The sequence below is a fragment of the Rhinoraja longicauda genome, chromosome 10 (genome assembly GCF_053455715.1).
Source record: "Rhinoraja longicauda isolate Sanriku21f chromosome 10, sRhiLon1.1, whole genome shotgun sequence".
In the NCBI taxonomy this organism is placed as follows: Eukaryota; Metazoa; Chordata; class Chondrichthyes; order Rajiformes; family Arhynchobatidae; genus Rhinoraja; species Rhinoraja longicauda.
In genome coordinates, this window is record NC_135962.1 from 929,636 (window position 1) to 950,951 (window position 21,316).

A 21,316-nucleotide genomic window follows, 5' to 3' on the forward strand; every position below is an offset into this window, starting at 1 on the left:
CATCCAGATTTAGAAGTCTCAGATGTCCTGCTTCAAGATGCTTGCTCATTCCCATAATTAATCACTCCATTATTGGCATCTATGTCTTCACCTGATAAACCCCGAACCCTGACATAAAACGCTTCTAAAATGTCAAGTTATAGTCTTCCCTGGCAATCCTGAGTGGGATAAAATTAAACGCCAGATAACTTTAAACACAAGTTGTCGATAATGATTTTCTAGCACAACTTGCCCATAAGGGGAAACCATTCATAGCATTGGACTTATGGCATTACAGTTACTGCATTAAGTTTCTTTCCAGTCATTAGAGGGTTTTTTATTTAAAATTTATTGAAACTAAATTCAAGAGCCCTCATAATTTAAACAGCTCGACCTTAACCCCATGTTTTCAAATATACATAAGCATAAAGAGATTACATAGGCTTTTCCGATATTTTTAAAAATAGTATTATTTTACACATTTCTAAATATACAATGAAACCGGTCATATTGCAAAACTGTTTCAAATAGTGGTTTATTTAGATGTAATCATTCTTTTCAAGTTACTTTAGTGGGCTATCAAGTCAGAAAGATAATTTAGAAAAAATAAAAACATAAATTTGTTTAAAACAGCCACTTGAGTTTTAAATGTAACGGACACAAATGACAAGATCTAAAAACACAGCACTGTGCCCTGTAAGATGACTTTTTGTTCCACAAACCTCTTGCAGCACACAAGGTATCCTGCTCCCAAAGTATTCCCACTTTATCAAGGATTCTCTTTCCAAAATACTTGAATAATTTAATTCATGTTAACATGTAAGTTTGTTACATTCAGGAAAGTTTATTTAGTTTAATGAAATGCAATGAAGAATTTCTTATTGCAGAGCGAGACTGAGACTTGTAAATAATCAACTATGTAGGTATCTTAGCATTTTATACAATGATTTTGTTTATTTCAAGGTGGCATTTCAAACATAATACAATGCAATAATTCTAATAGATTTTATTTGAGACCAAATACTTCAGTTCTCTTCCAAGCTATAAATGTTTAATATGAGATATTGAATATTTGCATGACAGTCCCATTACTGTTCCAGCCTTCAGAAGCAGAAAAAACATTACAAATACAGGATTCTGGCAGGTTAAACCGTAGAAAAATAAAAGGGATTTAAGAAGTTTATTTTCCTTTCTGAAAGTTACCTTCAAAAGTTATTTTGCGTTACCAAAACTCTTGTGTGCATATTGAGAAGTTAGAAGTACAATTTTATACAAGTGGCATTTACAATGTTCCCATGTTGTCATTTTGTTCCTTCTTTGATCGATGATGGTTTTTCATCCCTCCCACCCTATCCTGGACGCAATATCATAATAGTTTCTTAAAAATGCAGGGTTAGCAGGAACCCCCGCACAATATTCAAAGCAGTACTGTAATATCACCATTTCTCAATGAATGTAGAACCATGATACATAATGCTTAAAACCTCCAAAATAATCATTTCTCACTAACAATTATTTCTGTTAAAATTAGCAGTAACAGGCAATAAAATATAAATCTGCAATATAAACACATTGACTTTTCTCTTAAAAAAGAACTTCCTATTGAGCACATCAAGAGGCTATATAAAAACATGCTCAATTTATTGCAAACTAAATCCTTATATATATTTTTGAAATTCTGGCAAACATCACTACATATCAGCAGCAACCCATAAGCAATTTTAACAAACTTAATTTAGAAAATTCTAAATGTTGGGACATTATTCCCAGAAAGGATTAATAATGGTTTGCATTTCAGGCAAATATTAATGTAGAAATTGTAAACACCCATTCTTACACAGAAACATGCATAGACTCAAATGACTGTAATGAACCCAATGAATCTGCAGCGCATTGTGCTTCATCCGTCACCATGTTGAATCAGAAGGAACTCTGTACGGTTAGAACATCTAATTCTGCAGTGAACACAGTACAGCTTAGCTGTGCTAATCTTCTATACCTGAATATGACCAGTTTCAGTCCAGTAACTGCAATATTCAAGTAAAAATTCTCTCCATACGTGATGTGGAAGAACTACCAAAATACTGTGCAGCATATAAGATGAAACTTAAATAAAAACCAATCATTTTTAAATCTTTGCATGAAAATGCTAGTAAAAGGCCTTTCAAGTTTCCTCAGACTGGGAGGTATGTTTAAAGTCTATGAGACAGTCCAAACTACAGTTAAAGTACCCAATAATTTAGAGACAGTTCAGACATCCATTTCCTGTACGCCAGTTAATACAATATACAATCATGGCATTCACATTAAATCATAAAATATTTGCGAGGGAAGTATCAAAGATGTATTTGATGGCAGTCACCATTCCAAAAATATACAAATTATTAATGCCTTGTGGACATTAAATCATGAACCGGTTAGGTGAAAAAACAATAGTCATCCACAAACATTATTGTGAATTCCCTGTTTTGTTTAGAAGCATGTTGTTGCATCAAAGGTTTTGTTTTTCCGTGACTCTGATGAAAAGTAGGTTGTCCTGATGGCAGAGGCAGGGTAAGGCAGAAAGAAGTAAGTGTCCGTCTGTGAATATTGCAGCTTTTTTGGTGTGAAGCTGGAAGCTGGTCCTGGGGAGTTGGTGGAGGTGGTTGGTTGAGGTTTGGCATCTTTGGATGACCTGGACCAAACAGCCGTCAAGATAGCATGTTCAGATCACCAGCTGTAGGCCACTCTCACGATGCAGTGTGATATCTTACGTCAAGCTCAGAAGGAACCTGAAAAAATATATTTTAAAGTGATTACAAGCACAACAAAAAACTTTTCTATTGGGCAGCTTTTAATTTTAGTGCCACCTGTTGTTGAGACTCAGGTTTTAGAGAAATGCTGAAAACTCGAAGATGTCAAAAAAGACACAAAGTGCTGCTTTAACTCAGGTCAGGCAGGTAGACACAAAATGCTGGCGTAACTCAGCGGGTCAGGCAGCATCTCTGGAGAGAAGGAATGGGTGACGTTTCGGGTCGAGACCCTTCTTCAGACTGACCTGACCTCAGGTCAGACAGCATCTCTGGAGAACATGGATAGGTCACGTTCTGAGTCAGGATTCTTTTATTCTTGCTTCCAGCCCCACCCCCCCCCCCTCCCCACCTTCAATCAGTCTGGAAAAGGGTCCTGAGCCGACATGGCACCTACCCATGTTCTCCAGAGATGCTACATGACCCACTTACCCCAGCTGTGTTTATTTTCCCTACTTCAACCTGATTGAAGATGTCAAAGGAGTGTTGAGATCTATAACAAGAGGCCGCTACTTTACTGCAAGGCATATTCTTAAATATAATGGAGGGCAGGTGTGGTGCGGTGTAGGATCAGGAAAAGATCCTGAAACGTCACTAATTCCTTCTCTCCTGAGATGCTGCCTGACCTGCTGAGTTACTCCAGCATTTTGTGAATATTCCCTCATGACCTTCTGTAGCTCTATGAGATCACCGCTCATCCTCCTGTGCTCCAAGGAATAATGCCCTAGCCTGCTTAACCTCTCCCGATAGCTCAGGCCCTCCAGTCCTGGTAACATCTTCATAAATTTTCTCTGCACCCGTGCCAGTTTGACAACATCCTTCCTATATCAAGGTGATCTGCCATCCTTCCCACAGCACGTCTTGTACAACTAACAATGTCAGGGTGGCACAGTCGTAGAGTTGCTGCCTTACAGCGCAGAGAACCGGGTTTGATCCTGACGACGGCTGATGTCTGTATGGAGTTTTCACGTTTACCCTGTGACTGCGTGGGTTTTCTCCGGGTGCTCCAGTTTCCTCCCGCACTCCAAAGACGTGCAAGTTTGCAGGTTAATAGGCTTCAGTACAAAATCATAAATTGGCCCAGGTGTGTAGGGTAGAACAAGAGTAGGAGGTGATCGCTGGTGGGTGCAGACTTTGTGGGCCAAATGGCCTGTTTCCATGCTGTATGACTCTATGACTCCCTTGATTCTCCTAACACACATAAATCTCTCTCTATTTGGAAAGGATCCGATGACTGAACCTCGAGAACCTGCCAGGAAATTGAACGGCACAAATGCACAACCCCGGAGAGATGACATTTTGCATCTCAGTACTGTGGCCTACTGTATTCCCAGAGAGTGCTGTCTTCAACCAGGGAAGTATCTGCCTTGCATCCAACCGATGAGCCCTTTAAGAAGTAAAATAATCTGGAGAATATGGGTCTCATTTACTTAATCTCTCATATGGCAAACCTGCCTTAAACTAGATGGGCAGCACAGTAGAGTTGCTGTCTTACAGTGCCAGAGACCCGGGTTCAACCTGACTACGGGTGCTGTCTGTACGGAGTTTGTACGTTCTCCCCGTGACCTGTGTGGGTTTTCTGAGAACTTTGGTTTCCTCCCACACTCCAAAGACGTGCAGGTTTGTAGGTTAATTTGCTTGCTATAAATGTAAAAATTGTTCCTCGTGTAGGATAGCGTTAGTGTGCGGGGATCACTGGTCGGCGCGGACTCGGTGGGCTGAAGGGCTTGTTTCCGCGCTGTATCTCTAAGCTAAACTAATCTAGATGTCCCAAACTAAATATAATACAATACAATACAATATATCTTTATTGTCAATGTACCCAGGGGTACAACGAGATTGGGAATGCGCCTCCCATACGATGCAATAATTTAAGTAATTTAGACAACAGCAACCCAACGAAACAATTGTAACAGTTTTAGACAGGGTAAAGTGCAAGTTGATCTATGCGTTGTGACCATCCGGCTCAGCAGGACCGGTTCATAGCCGCTATGGCCCTGGGGATGAAGCTGTTCCTGAGTCTGGAGGTGCGGGCGTAGAAGGCCTTGTATTGTCTGCCCAGATGGAAGGAGTTCGAACAGACTGTTGCAGGGGTGTGAAGAGTCTTTGTGGATGCTGGTGGCTTTTCTGAGGCATCGTGTGTTGTAGATGCCCTCCAAGTCTGGTAGCTGTGTTCCGATGGCCCTCTGAGCTCTATGGACTACCCGCTGTAGAGCTTTCCTTTCTGCCTCCGTGCAGCTGAGGCACCACACTGGGATGCCATGCGTTAGGATGCTCTCTATGGTGCAGCGGTAGAAGGTCGTCAGCAGCTGTTGGGGTAGACCAGACTTTTTCAGTATTCTTAGGTAGAACAGTCTTTGTTGTGCCTTCTTGACCAGCGCAGCAGTGTTATTGGACCATGTTAGGTCCTCCGAAATGTGAGTGCCCAGAAACTTGAAGCTGGACACTCTCTCCACACTGTCCCCGTTGATAGAGATCGGGGCATATTCCCCGTTATGTGACCTACGGAAGTTGATGATCAGCTCCTTGGTCTTGGTGGTATTTAGGGACAGGTTGTTATCCGAGCACCAGTCCGCCAGGTTCTGCACCTCCGCTCTATAGTTTGTTTCATCCCCGTTGGTGATAAGCCCGATCACCGTTGTGTCGTCTGCAAAATGCACAGCTCCAATAAGAACTACGGGAAACAATTGAGCTAAACATGCAAATATTATGTGCATATTTATTCACAAAATGCTGGAGTAACTCAGCAGGTCAGGCAGCATCTCAGGAGAGAAGGAATGGGTGACGTTTCGGGTTGAGACCCTTCTTCAGATAGCATATCTGCTATCATAGCATTTAAACAAGGAGTCGTGAATCGGTATTTTCTGTGTCCGTATCTAAATGCTAACTGCCCCATACCTGCTGCTCATTTGTAGCTGCACCTAACACATCCTCGTCAAACACGTTTTCCAGGATCTCCAAAAATATCACCAGATAGATTTTAGCAAGCTCCAGTGTATGAAGTTTAGTTTAGCAATACAGTGCGGAAACAGGCCCTCTGGCCCACGCCAACCAGTGATCCCCGCACACGAACACTATCCTACACACTAGGGACAATTTACAATCTTTACCGAAGCTAACTAACCTACAAATCTGCACGTCTTTGGAATGTAGGAGGAAACCGAAGATCTCTCAGAAACCCCACGTAGGTCACAGGGAGAACGTACAAACTCCATACAGACAGCACCCATAGTCAGGATGGAACCCGGGTTACAATGCTGGCCGCTGTAAGGCAGCAACTCTACCGCTGCACCACTTTGCTGCCCTGAAACAAAGGACGAAGATTTACCTCCTCTTCCTCCTCAGAAAGTTTAGTAGCCATGTCTGGAGAGCTGTGGGATTTGTCACCTATGTTTCCGTTTGCTTCTCCACCACCATGTTCTGCTTCCCATTCCTGGAGAACCTCTTCAAGGTTGAAACGACGGCGATAATTCACAAAGAAGTTTTTCACTTGTACAACTGTCTTATTGCCAATTACATCCGAAATGGCTTGAAAGTCTCGGCCATATTTTCTGATTGCTGTGAGAGGGGTGGGAGAACTCCCATTACTCAAACATTTATACATTTTTACAAACATTCCTGCGTTTTTATTCCAAATCAGAATAAAAGCAGAACATTTACTTACCCTGAACAGCTAGCAGTTGTTCTTCAGTTGTCCAGCGAGCATTAATTTTCAGATTTGTCTAAAGAACAAACTTGCATTTAATATTCCAAATTTCTTTACACGTAATTACTTCTAAAGTGCCCTCACCCATTGTCTTGCTTGCAAATATGGTAAATTATCATAAATTATGAATGTTAGTTAGTGTCGGAAAGAACTGCAGATGCTGGTTAAAATCGAAGGTAGACACAAAATGCTGGAGTAACTCAGCGGGACAGGCAGCATCTCTGGAGAGAAGGAATGGGTGACGTTTCGGGGCTGAAGAAGGGTCTCGACCCGAGATGTCACCCATTCCTTCTCTCTAGAGATGCTGCCTGTCCCACGGAGGTTCTCCAGCATTTTGTGTCTACCTTCAGTTGCTATAGTGTTAGTTTAATTTATTGTCACGTGTACCGAAGTACAGCAAAATGCTTTTGTTGCGTGCTAACCAGTATACTACAAGAACGTGAGAGTGGGATCATTTATGCAGCTCTAAACAAGGCTGATGATTGAGAAAACCCCACCTTAAAATCTCATCTGAAATACAGTTTATGTGAAAATTTATGTCTTGCACCATGATAGTAACCTGTAGTTGGGATGAAGTGGAGTAGAGTTGGAACTCATAACTCTCTGATTCAGAGCTGGGAGATCAATTATACAAAATTGCAGCATCCACCTGACATACAGCAGTACATTTTAAACTATATCTCAACTAAACAGGGTTAACTGAGTCCACAATATCAAATTCATGACCCAACTTCTAACCATTTGGCCTTTGACTAAGTTCGTCTTCAATAGATGCTGCCTGGCATGCTGAGCGTTTCCAGCTTACATTACACAATTCTAGTCGTTGGTATTTTTTATTTAACGTTTTTTTCTGAATTAGATTATGTAGCTGGTAATGACTGCAATAGTCCAATTAAATGAGTTTGCCAGGCAGCTCGATCTGAACACAACGGGTTTGGTAAAAAGGATTTGCAAACAATGAAGTCTCACTCAAGTGTATTTTTTCCTTCACGTGTGTTCTCTTGCACTTCTACTATAATTAAAATGACACCTTGTCATAGAGTCTTACAGCGTGGAAACAGGCCCTTCAGCCCAACTTCCCCACACCAGCCATCTACACTAGTCCCATTGCCTTTGGCCCCTACACCTCCAAACCTGTCCTATCCACGTACCTGTCTAAATGTTTCTTAAACGATGCGATAGTACCTGCCTCAACTACCTCCTCTGGCAGCGTTCCATACACCTACCACCCTTCGCATGATAAAGTTGCCCCTCAGGTTCCTATTAAATCTTTCCTCCCTCATCTTAAACCTATGTCCTCTGGTTCCCGATTCCCCTACTCTGGGCAAGAGACTCTGTGCGTCTACTCGATCTATCACTCACATGATTTTGCACCAAGTAAATCTTTTTCCCCCCCTCAAATGACATAATGTGTGCACATGAACAGAGATCTTGGAAGTCAGAGCTTTATGCAAATTTAAGAAAAAGGTTGGCATATAAAAAGTATTATCAATGCAGCATATTCTAATAATTTGCATTAAATGCAAAAAACCAAACCAGTAATATCATGTTTCTGAAGCTGGAAAGGGTGCAAAGATTTAACGAGGATGTTGCCAGGAGCTATAGGGTATAAAGCTAGGACTCTTATTTCACAAAATGCTGGAGTAACTCAGCAGGTCAGGCAGCATCTCAGGAGAGAAGGAATGGGTGACGTTTCGGGTCGAGACCCTTCTTCAGCTAGGACTATTCCTTGGAATGCAGGAGACTGAGGGGGTGATCATACAGAGGTGTATAAAGTCATGAGAGGAATAGATAGAGTAAATGCACTGTCTTTTACCCCCAGTGTAGGGGAATCAAGAACCAGAGGACATAGGTTTAAGGTGAGGAGGAAACAATTGAATAGGAACCCGAGGGGCAACTGTTTATTTAATTACACAAAGGGTGGTAGGTAATATGGAATGAGCTGCCAGAGGAGGTAGTTGCGGCAGGTACTATCATGACATTTAAGAAACATTTAGACAGATACATAGGACAGGTATAGACGGATATGGGCCAAACGCAGGCAAGTGTGATTAGTGTAGATGGGGCATATTGGTCGGAATGGGAAAGTTGGGCTGAAGGGCCTGTTTCCATGCTGCACGACTCGAAGCACATCCTCAATGCGGCATTATAAACCTCACACACAGAATTTAATGAGGTGAACGGTTCCTTACCTCCAGAGGCCTGAATTCCTCTATCCCACCATGTAATTTTTGTTTCAGAGCACCATTTATCTGCTTCACGTTTTGGATCTAGAATTTACAAATAAAAAGATATTAATGAGCCAAGAAAGCCACTCATGAATTGCTAATATTGTCATTTTGCTGTTGTTAGTAGTACAATGGACTAAACAATGAAAATATTGTTCTCTTCTATCATTTGCAGATGTCAATGACTTGCTGGGTTGTATTCCCAAGGACCCTCGATCTTACTCACAATACAATTTTTCAGATGCAAGATCTGAATGGATGCAGTCCATCTGAATTTGGTGGCCTTCCCAGCCAGAGATGACCCCATCCAATGCAAATGTATTTATGTTGAGTCTGTCGATTGTGGGTAACTGGTGACAAGATGGTTTAATATTCCTCAATGGATTATAGACAACAGACAATAGGTGCAGGAGTAGGCCATTCAGCCCTTCGAGCCAGCACCGCCATTCAATGCGATCATGGCTGATCACTCTCAATCAGTACCCCGTTCCTGCCTTCTCCCCATACCCCCTCACTCCGCTATCCTTAAGAGCTCTATCCAGCTCTCTCTTGAAAGCATCCAACGAATTGGCCTCCACTGCCTTCTGAGGCAGAGAATTCCACACCTTCACCACTCTCTGACTGAAAAAGTTCTTCCTCATCTCCGTTCTAAATGGCCTACCCCTTATTCTTAAACTGTGGCCCCTTGTTCTGGACTCCCCCAACATTGGGAACATGTTTCCTGCCTCTAATGTGTCCAATCCCCTAATTATCTTATATGTTTCAATAAGATCCCCCCTCATCCTTCTAAATTCCAGTGTATACAAGCCCAATCGCTCCAGCCTTTCAACATACGACAGTCCCGCCATTCCGGGAATTAACCTAGTGAACCTACGCTGCACGCCCTCCATAGCAAGAATATCCTTCCTCAAATTTGGAGACCAAAACTGCACACAGTACTCCAGGTGCGGTCTCACCAGGGCCCGGTAGAACTGTAGAAGGACCTCTTTGCTCCTATACTCAACTCCTCTTGTTATGAAGGCCAACATTCCATTGGCTTTCTTCACTGCCTGCTGTACCTGCATGCTTCCTTTCATTGACTGGTGCACTAGGACACCCAGATCTCGTTGAACTCCCCCTCCTCCTAACTTGACACCATTCAGATAATAATCTGCCTTTCTATTCTTACTTCCAAAGTGAATAACCTCACACTTATCTACATTAAACTGCATCTGCCATGTATCTGCCCACTCACACAACCTGTCCAAGTCACCCTGCAGCCTTATGGCATCTTCCTCACAATTCACACTACCCCCCAGCTTAGTATCATCTGCAAATTTGCTAATGGTACTTTTAATCCCTTCGTCTAAGTCATTAATGTATATCGTAAATAGCTGGGGTCCCAGCACCGAACCTTGCGGTACCCCACTGGTCACTGCCTGCCATTCCGAAAGGGACCCATTTATCCCCACTCTTTGCTTTCTGTCTGTCAACCAATTTTCTATCCATGTCAGTACCCTACCCCCAATACCATGTGCCCTAATTTTGCCCACTAATCTCCTATGTGGGACCTTGTCGAAGGCTTTCTGAAAGTCGAGGTACACCACATCCACTGACTCTCCCCTGTCAATTTTCCTAGTTACATCCTCAAAAAATTCCAGTAGATTTGTCAAGCATGATTTCCTCTTCGTAAATCCATGCTGACTCGGAATGATCCTGTTACTGCTATCCAAATGCTCAGCAATTTCGTCTTTTATAATTGACTCCAGCATCTTCCCCACCACTGATGTCAGACTAACTGGTCTATAATTACCCGTTTTCTCTCTCCCTCCTTTCTTAAAAAGTGGGATAACATTTGCTATCCTCCAATCCACAGGAACTGATCCTGAATCTATAGAACATTGAAAAATGATCTCCAATGCTTCCACTATTTCTAGAGCCACCTCCTTAAGTACCCTGGGATGCAGACCATCAGGCCCTGGGGATTTATCAGCCTTCAGTCCCATCAGTCTACCCAAAACCATTTCCTGCCTAATGTGGATTTCCTTCAGTTCCTCCATCACCCTAGGTTCTCCGGCCCCTAGAACATTTGGGAGATTGTGTGTATCTTCCTCAGTGAAGACAGATCCAAAGTAACGGTTTAACTCGTCTGCCATTTCTTTGTTCCCCATAATAAATTCCCCTGCTTCTGTCTTCAAGGGACCCACATTTGCCTTGACTATTTTTTTCCTCTTCACGTACCTAAAAAAACTTTTGCTATCCTCCTTTATATTATTGGCTAGTTTACCCTCGTACCTCATCTTTTCTCCCCGTATTGCCTTTTTAGTTAACTTTTGTTGCTCTTTAAAAGAGTCCCAATCCTCTGTCTTCCCACTCTTCTTTGCTATGTTATACTTCCTCTCCTTAATTTTTATGCTGTCCCTGACTTCCCTTGTCAGCCACAGGTGTCTCTTACTCCCCTTAGAGTCTTTCCGCCTCTTTGGAATAAATTGATCCTGCAACCTCTGCATTATTCCCAGGAATACCTGCCATTGCTGCTCTACCGTCTTCCCTGCTAGGGCCTCCTTCCAGTCAATTTTGGCCAGCTCCTGCCTCATGCCTCTGTAATCCCCTTTGCTATACTGTAATACTGACACTTCCGATTTTCCCTTCTGCCTTTCCATTTGCAGAGTAAAACTTATCATGTTGTGATCACTGCCTCCTAATGGCTCTTTTACCTCTAGTCCCCCTTATCAGATCAGGATCATTACACAACACTAAATCCAGAATTGCCTTCTCATTGGTAGGCTCCAGTACAAGCTGTTCTAAGAATCCATCTCGAAGGCACTCTACAAACTCTCTTTCCTGGGGTCCATTTCCAACCTGATTTTCCCAGGATTGGAGGAGTAGAAGTGCCTGAAAGGATGGGTGCATGTTTGATGCAGACAATAGGGACTGGCTGGAGCAACTGGAGGTCTCATCAAGCCCTGCCCTTAAACAGACTCTTCCATCATCACCCCCAATCTTCCCACCCCTCCCATACACAATGAACACAAGATCGTAAGACGTAGGTGGAGAATTAGGCTATGCTGCTCGAGTCTGCCCCACTATTCAATCATGGCTGATCTACTTTTCCCTCTCAACCCCAATCTCCTGCCTTCTCCTCTGCTTCTCTTCTGTCCTGCCCCCTGAAAATATTCACTCTGCCTTTTAGAATTGGGACAATCGGGACTTTTGTCAATGGTGGAGGCTCAGTCAGAGTACACTCAGAGAACCATATTCTGCACTCCACATCTTCCCTTTTGCTCTGTCTATTGTACTTAAGTTTATACAAGTGATTGTATGGTATCTCTGATCTGTATGGATAGCATGCAAAGCAAAGCTTTTCACCGTACCTTGGTGCATGTGTCACTAATAAAAACCTAAACATCAAACAGATCCATATATAAGGGAATTAAAAATTATGCAGATAGAGTAGGAATATGGGTCAGAGCGAAATGATCAGCCACGATTTTACTGAACGGTGGAAAAGGCTGAAGTGGTCCAAGGATCTACACCTGGCCATCAACTCTCATGACGTGACAGTACAGACAAGATGAATTACATTGACCTCCTTGCAATCCATGATCACATTACAGGGATCACATGTTGAAAGATTTACGCTCATTTTTCTTTAAGGCACATTTATAAAACAATTATAAAAACAGCATATGTACATGAAACATTAATGGCTCAACATGTTTCTCTCTCCATAGAAGCTGCATATCTGCAGCATTGTTTGTTTTTAAAACTTCACTTTAAAACTTTTAAAAAGTTGAAGAATTGGAAAAGCAATGTGTTAGTTTCAAGCTATCGAGGGGTTGGATGGAACCAAGGGAATGTTTTGGATAGGCTGAGGTAACAAAGTTAGCCACAAAGTGTTTAGTAATGGAGTAACTCGGTGGGTCAGACAGCATCTGTGGAGAAAAAGGTATTTTCTACAGAGATGCTGCCTGACACGCTGATTTATTCCAGCACTGTGCCTCGTCTTTGGTATAAACCAGCATATGTGAAAGCTGTAAAATGCAGGTCAGAGCTGATAGAGAACTGAGAACAAAAGGAGATTGTTGGAATGTGCTGCATGTCAGGCAGTATCTGTGGACAGAAGAGCTGAGTTAGTATTCCAAGTAGATAACCTTAAAGAAGCATTGACCAGTTCTAATACAAACTGAATGAAAATTACCTGAAATTGTTGAATACCCTACAGAAGGTCCCGATGGAATATGTGCCATTTCTTAATGAGTTGGGTCTCATCGGAACAATGCCAAAAGCACACAGATCAGGGTGAGCAAGTGTCTAAGTGACAGATAACAAGCTCAGATTGGCCACTGCTAACTATGGGGGAGAACTTTGCAAAGTGGACAGCCAGTCTGCATTTGGGAGAAATGGGATGTGTAGGAAGATGGAGAAATGGGATGTGTAGGAAGGAACTACAGATGCTGGTTTAAACTGACCGAGGCCTCCTCCATTGTCAGAATGAGGCTAAACGCATATTTCGCTCGTGCAGCTTACAACCCAGTGGTATGAATATTGATTTATCTAACTTAAAGTAACCCTTGCATCGCCTCTCTGTCCATCCCTCCCCCACCCAAGTCGTACCAGCGTCAAAGTCGTCTTGAGTCTAATTGTCTATAACTCATTTCCACCTAGGCCACAGCTAACAACAGCCTGTTTCCTTTATCATCGTTACTTTTTTGCATATCTTTGATTCATTTGTCCTATATCTCTCTACATCACAGTCTAAATCTCTCGTTTCCCATTTCCCTGACTCTCAGCACCCCTCCCAACCCTTCCGATTTTAGCGGAAAGTTTCCGCTTTCTTATTTCATTTCCGTCATTCCGATTTCGCCCCACATATTTCCGCAAAACAGTCGATAATTGCAATTTGTCAATTCAGCCGCTAGAGGTCCTGCGAGAAATCCCCCCCGCCCTGGAAATCTCCCCGAAAATGTGGCACCCAGGCTGGGCAAGGCAGCCAATCTCAACCTCATCGGGACTTCCATGGCCGATCAGTAGGTTGAATTTGCAACCTGCGGCTGGGACACTGGAACTCCAGCCCGGCTGGAGCCAGCAAATATCTCTGTTCAATAACCTTTCTATAAATAGTAGAATATACTCATGATAGGCCTGACATTGTACATGTAGTCCAAGAACTACAGACTGTTGGAAATAATAGTCGTTTTTCACACATAAATGTAGCGCAACGCTTATGCGTATACTTTTTTTGCTGAAAAGTTGCATTAAGCGCCATATTATGAATTTAGATGTAAAATTCTGAATTTTGGACATCAAAATTATGAATTTGTAAAATCAAATGTTGGGAGATCTCTCTCAGTCTGAAGGTGGTCTCGATACAAAACGTCAACAATTCCTCTTCTCCAGAGATGCGGTCTGGCCCGCTGAGTTACTCCTGCTTTTTGTCTATCTTAGGGAGAAATGGGAGATATCATATCTCAAGATTGCATGGGAAAAGAGGAGAGCTGTTGGTGGAGATCGACGACCAGATTAGGAAGTTGTAAAGGGAATGGTCCTTTCAGTTTGTTGAATGGAAAGTTGGTAGAATCTCATTAATGGTGATGCAAATTATCAATGAACTTTTGAAAATAAAGGCTTGCGAGGGTGGAAAATGAGGACCAGGCCAACTAAATCCTTGCTCTGACTTGGAGTGGTTGGGAGGGTAGGTGTAGGAAATAGATGAGATGCATTCAATGGGTGGGGGAAGATTCAAGGAAAGAGGACATCCCAGAGGTACTTTTGCAGAATGACTTATCAGAGTAGATGTTTACTGAGACTGAAGAATGGAATGCTTGCAGATGAGTTGAGATAGTTTAGATAAGAGAAACTGCGTAGAAACAGGCCCTTCAGCCCAGAGACTGTGCCAACCAGCAATCACGCTACACACTAGAATTATCCTACACACTATGGACAATTTACAGAAGTCAATTAACCTACAAACCTGCACATCTTTACAATGTGGAAAGAAACCGGAGCGCCCGGAGGTAATTCATGCAGTCACCGGGAGAACATGCTAACGCCGCACAGACAGCACCCGAGGTCAGGGTCAAACCCGTGTTTCTGGCACTGTGCGGCAGCAGCTCTACTGCTGTGCCACCGTGCTGCCCACAGTTTGAGTCTGTGGACATTTAATAATAGGTTTGTTTACTAATCGATCTCGAGACGAAGACAGATCGAGAAAGGCATAGGAAGAGTCAAAGAGGGAAATGGAGTGGAAATGAACAGATGGTTTTGTGTCTGAAGCTTTTGCCTCTTCACAAAGCTTCCCTATATGCTGAGTATTTCCAGCATTCTCCTTTTTATTCCAGTTCTCTGCAATCGTTGTGGTCTGCATTCCACAACTTTTACATATCTTTTTGTTTTGTCTCTTAACTTCCCTCATTTGTTTATTAGCCAGAGAGTACATTGCCAACAGTACAGCATAATGTCTGAGGCAAACATGATGCCAAGACCAACTCTCATCCGCCTGCACATAATCAGTCTCCCTCCTTATCCATCTGCCCACCTAAAGGTTTCTTATTGTATCTTCCTCCACTACTACCCCTGGCAGCACGTTCCAGGCACTCTGGGTGGAAAAAAAAAATCACCCTATATATATCTCCTTTAAACTTTGCTCCTCTAATCTTAAAGCAATGCCCTCCAGTATTTGATATTTCCACCCAATGAAAAAGGTTCTGATCGTCTACACCATCGCCGTTGCCCTACTCACCCCTCCTCCATCCTCACTGGTGAAACCAACTTGTTCCCTCATTTTCCCCGTTCTGATCAAGACTCATTGACCTGAAACATTTGAGCTGCCGAGTGCCTCAAATGTTTTCCATTCTTATTTCCGATGTGAATTTTTTTAAATTCCAGCAATTGCCCTCAATTGTGTACATAGTTGTATTTATCATCAATATATACTGTTTACTTTGCGAGCTTCATGTGAAAAAATTTAATTGGACCCTGGGTGTATATGATAATAAACTAATTTGAATCTGTAATTAATCGGTAAAAAAACAATTAAACATGGAAGTGAAGGCACTACTTTCATGATACCTTGACACCTCTACAGGCTGTGCTGTTGCAGTCTTCAGAATCAATCAACACAGCTTTCCAACATCAACTTCAATATTTTATTCACATTCTCAATACAAAACATGAAAAACTTCAAACCACTTTGATTGAGCAATAACTGTTTTAGATCGGCACATAGAAAATTACCAAACTGCATGTTGAATGTGCAGACCGTCATCCCTTCAGAATGTTAGAAAAATCCATGATTTGAAAAACAATTGTTTATTTCTTCATAGCTTGCAGTATTTTTTATTCAATTTTAATCCCATGTTCAAATTTCTATATTTGCTTTATGTTAAATGTTTAACTGTTTTTACTTCATTTACCTATGAACATTTTCCAACTTAAATGATAACTGAGCAACTTAATGGCGTTACTATTGCTGGACATCACAACTTTGCAAATAATGGTTGTAGGCTGTATGTCTCATGTGGATCCAGCAAAGTGTAAGCTGAGACCAGAGTCAACATGTAAACACAATATCATACTTTAAACAAAGGAATGTCATTTAAATGCTGGTAAATTCACCTTGATATTACATGCATTCTGAATGGAAATAATAATATGGTGCTTTGCTGTAACTGGTGAAGACCTTATCCATATTCTCCTGCAAAATGTTTCATTTACATTCAAAAAGGTAAAACAGTAGGGCATCTAAAAAAGCAACTAAGCCTTTGTAACAACAGCTATAAATAAATCAGAAATGAAATATTCAAAAGGGCAAAGTGCAGAGCTGTGGTTTAAGCAAGATTATCCACTGATTTAGGAATACATTATTTTATGCCAGTACTCTTACTTTGCACTACTTGAACAAAGGAAATGCGATGGTAACTCTGCACATCATTGTGTTTCAAAGTTGGTTAATGGTTGTACCCCAGCTTTGCAACTGGAGGGCACTTGCAGCTGGCATGCGGTTGATTTAGACTACATCATGGTTTGGTGACATGGCCCAAAGGCCAAGGACCTGTAGTAGATCTGATATAGGGGGCAAGGCATGTTGAAAAAGCACTTGAATAATGTTGCTAAATAAAGACAAGATTGGTCTTTTTTCCAGAATTTGAGAGTATTTGCAAATCATATCTCGTTTGCCCTTCGAGGGGCTAGAAAACCTTGTTCTTAAAGATCTTTGCTCTTTTATACATGAAATTTAATTTGCTTTATGTCATTCCATTTGAAAGCAGTAGCATTTTCAGTCGGGATAAATACGCAAGAGTTGTTTTCTACATTAAAGAAAATGCTGAAAGTACTCATAAGTTCAGGCAGCGTCTGTGAAGTTAATCAGTCAATATTTCCAGTCAATTACACAGTCATTAACACTGGCAAACATTTGCTTTCACTCGTGTAATTGTTAACACTAGCTTTTTAGCCCTTTTACATCCAGTTTTTACTTTTCACTTCTAAATTGGGCTAGTGACCTGATATGGCCTTTTCTCTCTCTGTAGATACCATCTGACCTACCAAGTGCTTCTCGCATTTTCAATTTTAGTTTCCCATTTTCCCCTAATGATTTTAAATATTATTTTAGCTTAAAACGTCAAAATTATGTGTTTTTATATATTTTCACTCACTTTACTTGCTTTTATATTTCAAGCAATTGTTATTTGCTTTAATTTTACCACTTGGAATACCAAGTGAAATTTAGAAACTAAAAATCAATGACAGCTTTGACAGAAATAAGAGCTTTACCCTCCAGCTTTGCCTTAGGAGCATTTCAAGGGCAAGGTGTTGGTTGGAACAGCTGCGCCACAAGTGATGTAGTGATCTGGACCCAAGGATCGGGAGATCCAACAGAGACCATCACATCCAATCAGGTTAGCATGGGCAAGAGGCACACACGATTCTGGCCCGTGAGGCCACGTTACATAATTCAATTCTGCAGCATTCCAACCACAAGAACAAAGACAAATGACAAGATACTTGTAGAAAAGGATGCCCAGAGTCTTGTTCTAGAACCTCTTCAGGAATTGAGGCCGTTCCAAAACATGATCCAGTTTTTTAAAAACATATTTCCAGCAACTTTCTGCTCATTTCCAGTTTTATTCCCAAACAGAAAGCACAAGCATATAAATCACAACGTTTCACGTGGTGTTTCTGCTTTAATAGTACGGGCGTTCCCAGCGATACGGCTACTCCAGTATCAAATTGGCCTTACAGAATTCACAAATTATTACCAAAACAATTTGTGATACGGAATAACATTTGTTCACAAAGTCGGTGGAGAAAATAGTACTAAACAATATTTCTAAACTTGCATTTCTTGAAGCGGATGCAGTGAACATGCGTTGTGCGAGGACAACCAGACTGCTTTCCAGGAAGGTGACCCACACCATCTTCCCACCCAGTCGCCTGTACTGTGGGTATTAGGCAGGAAGGCTCAGATTAAGCCAGGAGAGGTCTAATTTTTCAACTTTCATCACTATTTTCCCCCCAAACCAGTATTATACGAAGTACAATGGAAAACTATTATTAGAAAAAAAGCTTTCCAAGTTATTTAAACGTCTGTTGGATGCAATTGAAAAGAAGATACAGAGCTTACTTGACGTTTAAGTGAGACCAGCTCCATGTCAAGCTGCCTGAGGACAGAGTTAGCAGCGCCAGAACCTGTACACAAAGCATCAAGATCCTCTTGAAGAAGAAACATCCCGTTTGGAGGCTTCTGACTTATTCTTTGCTTTCCTTGGACTGTTCGTGTCTCTTTCTTTGGTGGGACACTTTTTACAGTTTGAGAACCCTGCTGTTAGAAAAAAAGCACCACAGATTAAAAGACCGTAGGAATTTAAGAATTCTCATTACTAATCCAAAATATGGGTGTATAATGAAAATTACTTCTTTCTGATGCATAGTAATTAGACAAATTTGTAATTCAATTTTTAAAGATTAGCCTTTATATTTCCACCTCAGATGATGACTCGTGATCTGTACATGAATAGAAAGATGACAAAAACTAAGATTGGAGGCCCTTTAATTAATCTGGAGTATCTGAATTCAGACGGGCCTAGGTTACCCACATTTACCTTTGTCAACGGTTGAGAATACACCACCAGGTCAGTGACTGCTGGTACTTCTTTCCCCACTATGTAAGTAGTGAGCAAATGTTTTAAGCAACAAAGTTATCTTGCTTCCATGGGATAAGTGCACAAAACATTAATTAGAAATGAATTTAGTTGAGTTTAGAGATACAGCGTAGAAACAGGCCCTTTGGCCCACCGAGTACACATCAACCAGTGATAACCCATACGCTAGTACTATCCTACACAATGGGGACAATGTACAGAAGCTGATTAACCTACAAGCCTGCACGTCTTTGGAATGTGGGAGGAAACACGCGGTCACAGGGAGAACAGAACGTACATGCTCCATACAGACAGCAAGGCTACGGCTGTGCCACTTTGCTGCTCCACCGTACCTCATGGCTATTTATAAATGGCCTCACATTTAATCAGCAGAATAGGCTGATTTTAACCAGGTGGAATGCTGGGGATCATTTGGTTTTAAAAATGAAAATTTCAAAAAACATGCAAAAGTGTTGTAAACGAGTCAGTATCATTTGAGTGAATGATAATTGGCAATATTCAGAAATGCTGTTATGAGTTTACTATGGACTTGGAATTCAAATGAATGGAATTGTGCTCAATCTGGAACAAATTGGTTATAACTTACAATAGACAGGTTCTGGATGGTGAGATTATTAATTTGCAATTATAATTTGCTTTTTTCAAGCCACAATCACAACTTTAATTTCTACTTAAAACTTGTGTTTGCACAATCTGGTGACAAATTCAAAATGACAAAAGCAGGCTGACAAATTCAAATTGCATAGCTGAATAGAAAGACAAACAAAGTCAGCTCACCTCTTTCTTTGCCTCTTTGTTCGGATCTGTTTCGCTGTCAACTATACTGGTTGTAGTTACACTCGGCTCTTCAATCTCATCACCACTGCAGAAGAAAAGCAGCCTTGCAGATACATTATAGAATTCAACAATTTGGAAATTCATTACTCGAGGGCAATACACACCCACCCCAAAAAGACAAAACTACGCGTAATAATTTTGCAAATTAAAAAGTCTTGTTATTGCAAACTAATAGCCTGCCAAATATTCTCATCCTACACCAAACCTGAAAAACTCAATCAATATCTGTGTGCAGTTTTAAAATATAGAAATAACGAGCTGCAGATGCTCGTTTACAAAAGAGGACATAATGCTGGAGCAACTCAGCAGGTCAGGCAGCATCTCTGGAAAACATAGATAGGTAATGTTTTGGGTCAGAACCGTTTTTCAGACTGATTATATGGGGAAAAGAAAGTTGGAAAAGAGAAGGAGCAGCACAAATTCCCCCAAGTGTGATAGGTGGATACAGGCGAGGGTTTAAAAAATATATTATTTTCATCTTTGGCCTTTGTCCAACTATCTGCCTATAAAAAACCCTCATTTGTGATCACCTATGACCTGCTGGCTTTTGTCTCTCCTCTCTTCCAGCTTTCTTTGCACCCCTCCCCATCCGCTACAATCAGTCTCAAGAAGGGTCCCAACACAAATCGGCAGCTGAAACGTTCTCCAGAGATGTTGTCTGACCTGCTGAGCTACTGCAGTACTTTGTCTTCTGCAGTTTCAAAATGTTTACAGCACAATTAAATTAATCAGAATAAGAAGAAACGGCGGGCAGAAGATTGAATTACCTTCCTTCCTTATCCCTTTTCATCTGTTTGCGGGCATGACGATCCATTACACTGCTCTTGGTCCGCGTTTTCTTCCACGAATAATAAAACTTTACCAGGCTAGCTATGGATTTGTCAGGCAGCTGCAAGATGCACAAAATGAAGTTCAAATAGCAAAGTCCAGTTACATTTGTCAACTCACGGTTGTACTTTTATCAAAGGAAAGATTTCAAATCAAAGAGTGCACTGCAAATCTATGATAAATAAATTCATGAACTAACAATCAAGGGAAGTTCAAAATCACAACTAGATTTCACTATAGAGCAGCACCTGGCAGGAATCTACCCAAAATACTGGAGTAACTCAGTGGGACAATCACATGGATAAACAAGGCCTGATTAGAAACAGTCAACATGGATTTGTGCCTGGAAGGTCATGTTTGACTAATCTTCTTGAATTTTTTGAAGAGGTTACCAGGGAAATTGATAAGGGCAAGGCTGTGGATGTTGTCTATATGGACTTCAGTAAGGCATTTGACAAGGTTCCACATGGAAGGTTGATTAAGAAGGTTAAATCGTTGGGTATTAATAGTGAGGTTGCAAGATGGATTCAACAATGGCTGAATGGGAGATACCAGAGGGTAATGGTTGACAACTGTATGTCAGGTTGGAGGCCAGTGTCTAGTGGAGTACCCCAAGGATCTGTGTTGGGTCCACTGTTGTTTGTCATTTACATTAATGATCTGGATGATGGTGTGGCAAATTGGATTAGTAAGTATGCAGATGATACTAAGATAGGTGGTGTAGTTAATAATGAAGTAGATTTTCAAAGTCTACAGAGAGACTTGGGCCTTTTGGAAGGGTGGGCTGAAAGATGGCAGATGGAGTTT

At 41.4% G+C, this 21,316-nt stretch overlaps 1 protein-coding gene across 3 annotated transcripts in view; it reads right to left on the reverse strand.

Annotated features, from left to right (window-relative positions):
* Window positions 1-557: 557 nt before the first annotated feature.
* The window catches only part of rcor1 (REST corepressor 1), a 93,902-nt gene continuing 73,143 nt past the window's right edge, over window positions 558-21,316 (reverse strand). The window contains exons 6-12 of one of the 3 annotated variants that reach the window (XM_078406010.1): window positions 20,449-20,570; window positions 19,622-19,724; window positions 18,307-18,504; window positions 8,667-8,744; window positions 6,433-6,490; window positions 6,097-6,326; window positions 560-2,750 (exon numbers count right to left, since the gene is read on the reverse strand). In XM_078406010.1, the coding sequence (XP_078262136.1) occupies window positions 2,709-2,750; window positions 6,097-6,326; window positions 6,433-6,490; window positions 8,667-8,744; window positions 18,307-18,504; window positions 19,622-19,724; window positions 20,449-20,570 (831 nt within the window). In that variant the 3' untranslated portion in view covers window positions 560-2,708. Of the gene's footprint in view, window positions 2,751-6,096; window positions 6,327-6,432; window positions 6,491-8,666; window positions 8,745-18,306; window positions 18,505-19,621; window positions 19,725-20,448; window positions 20,571-21,316 lie in introns of all 3 variants that reach the window. The other 2 variants (XM_078406011.1, XM_078406012.1) reach the window with 2 other exon arrangements.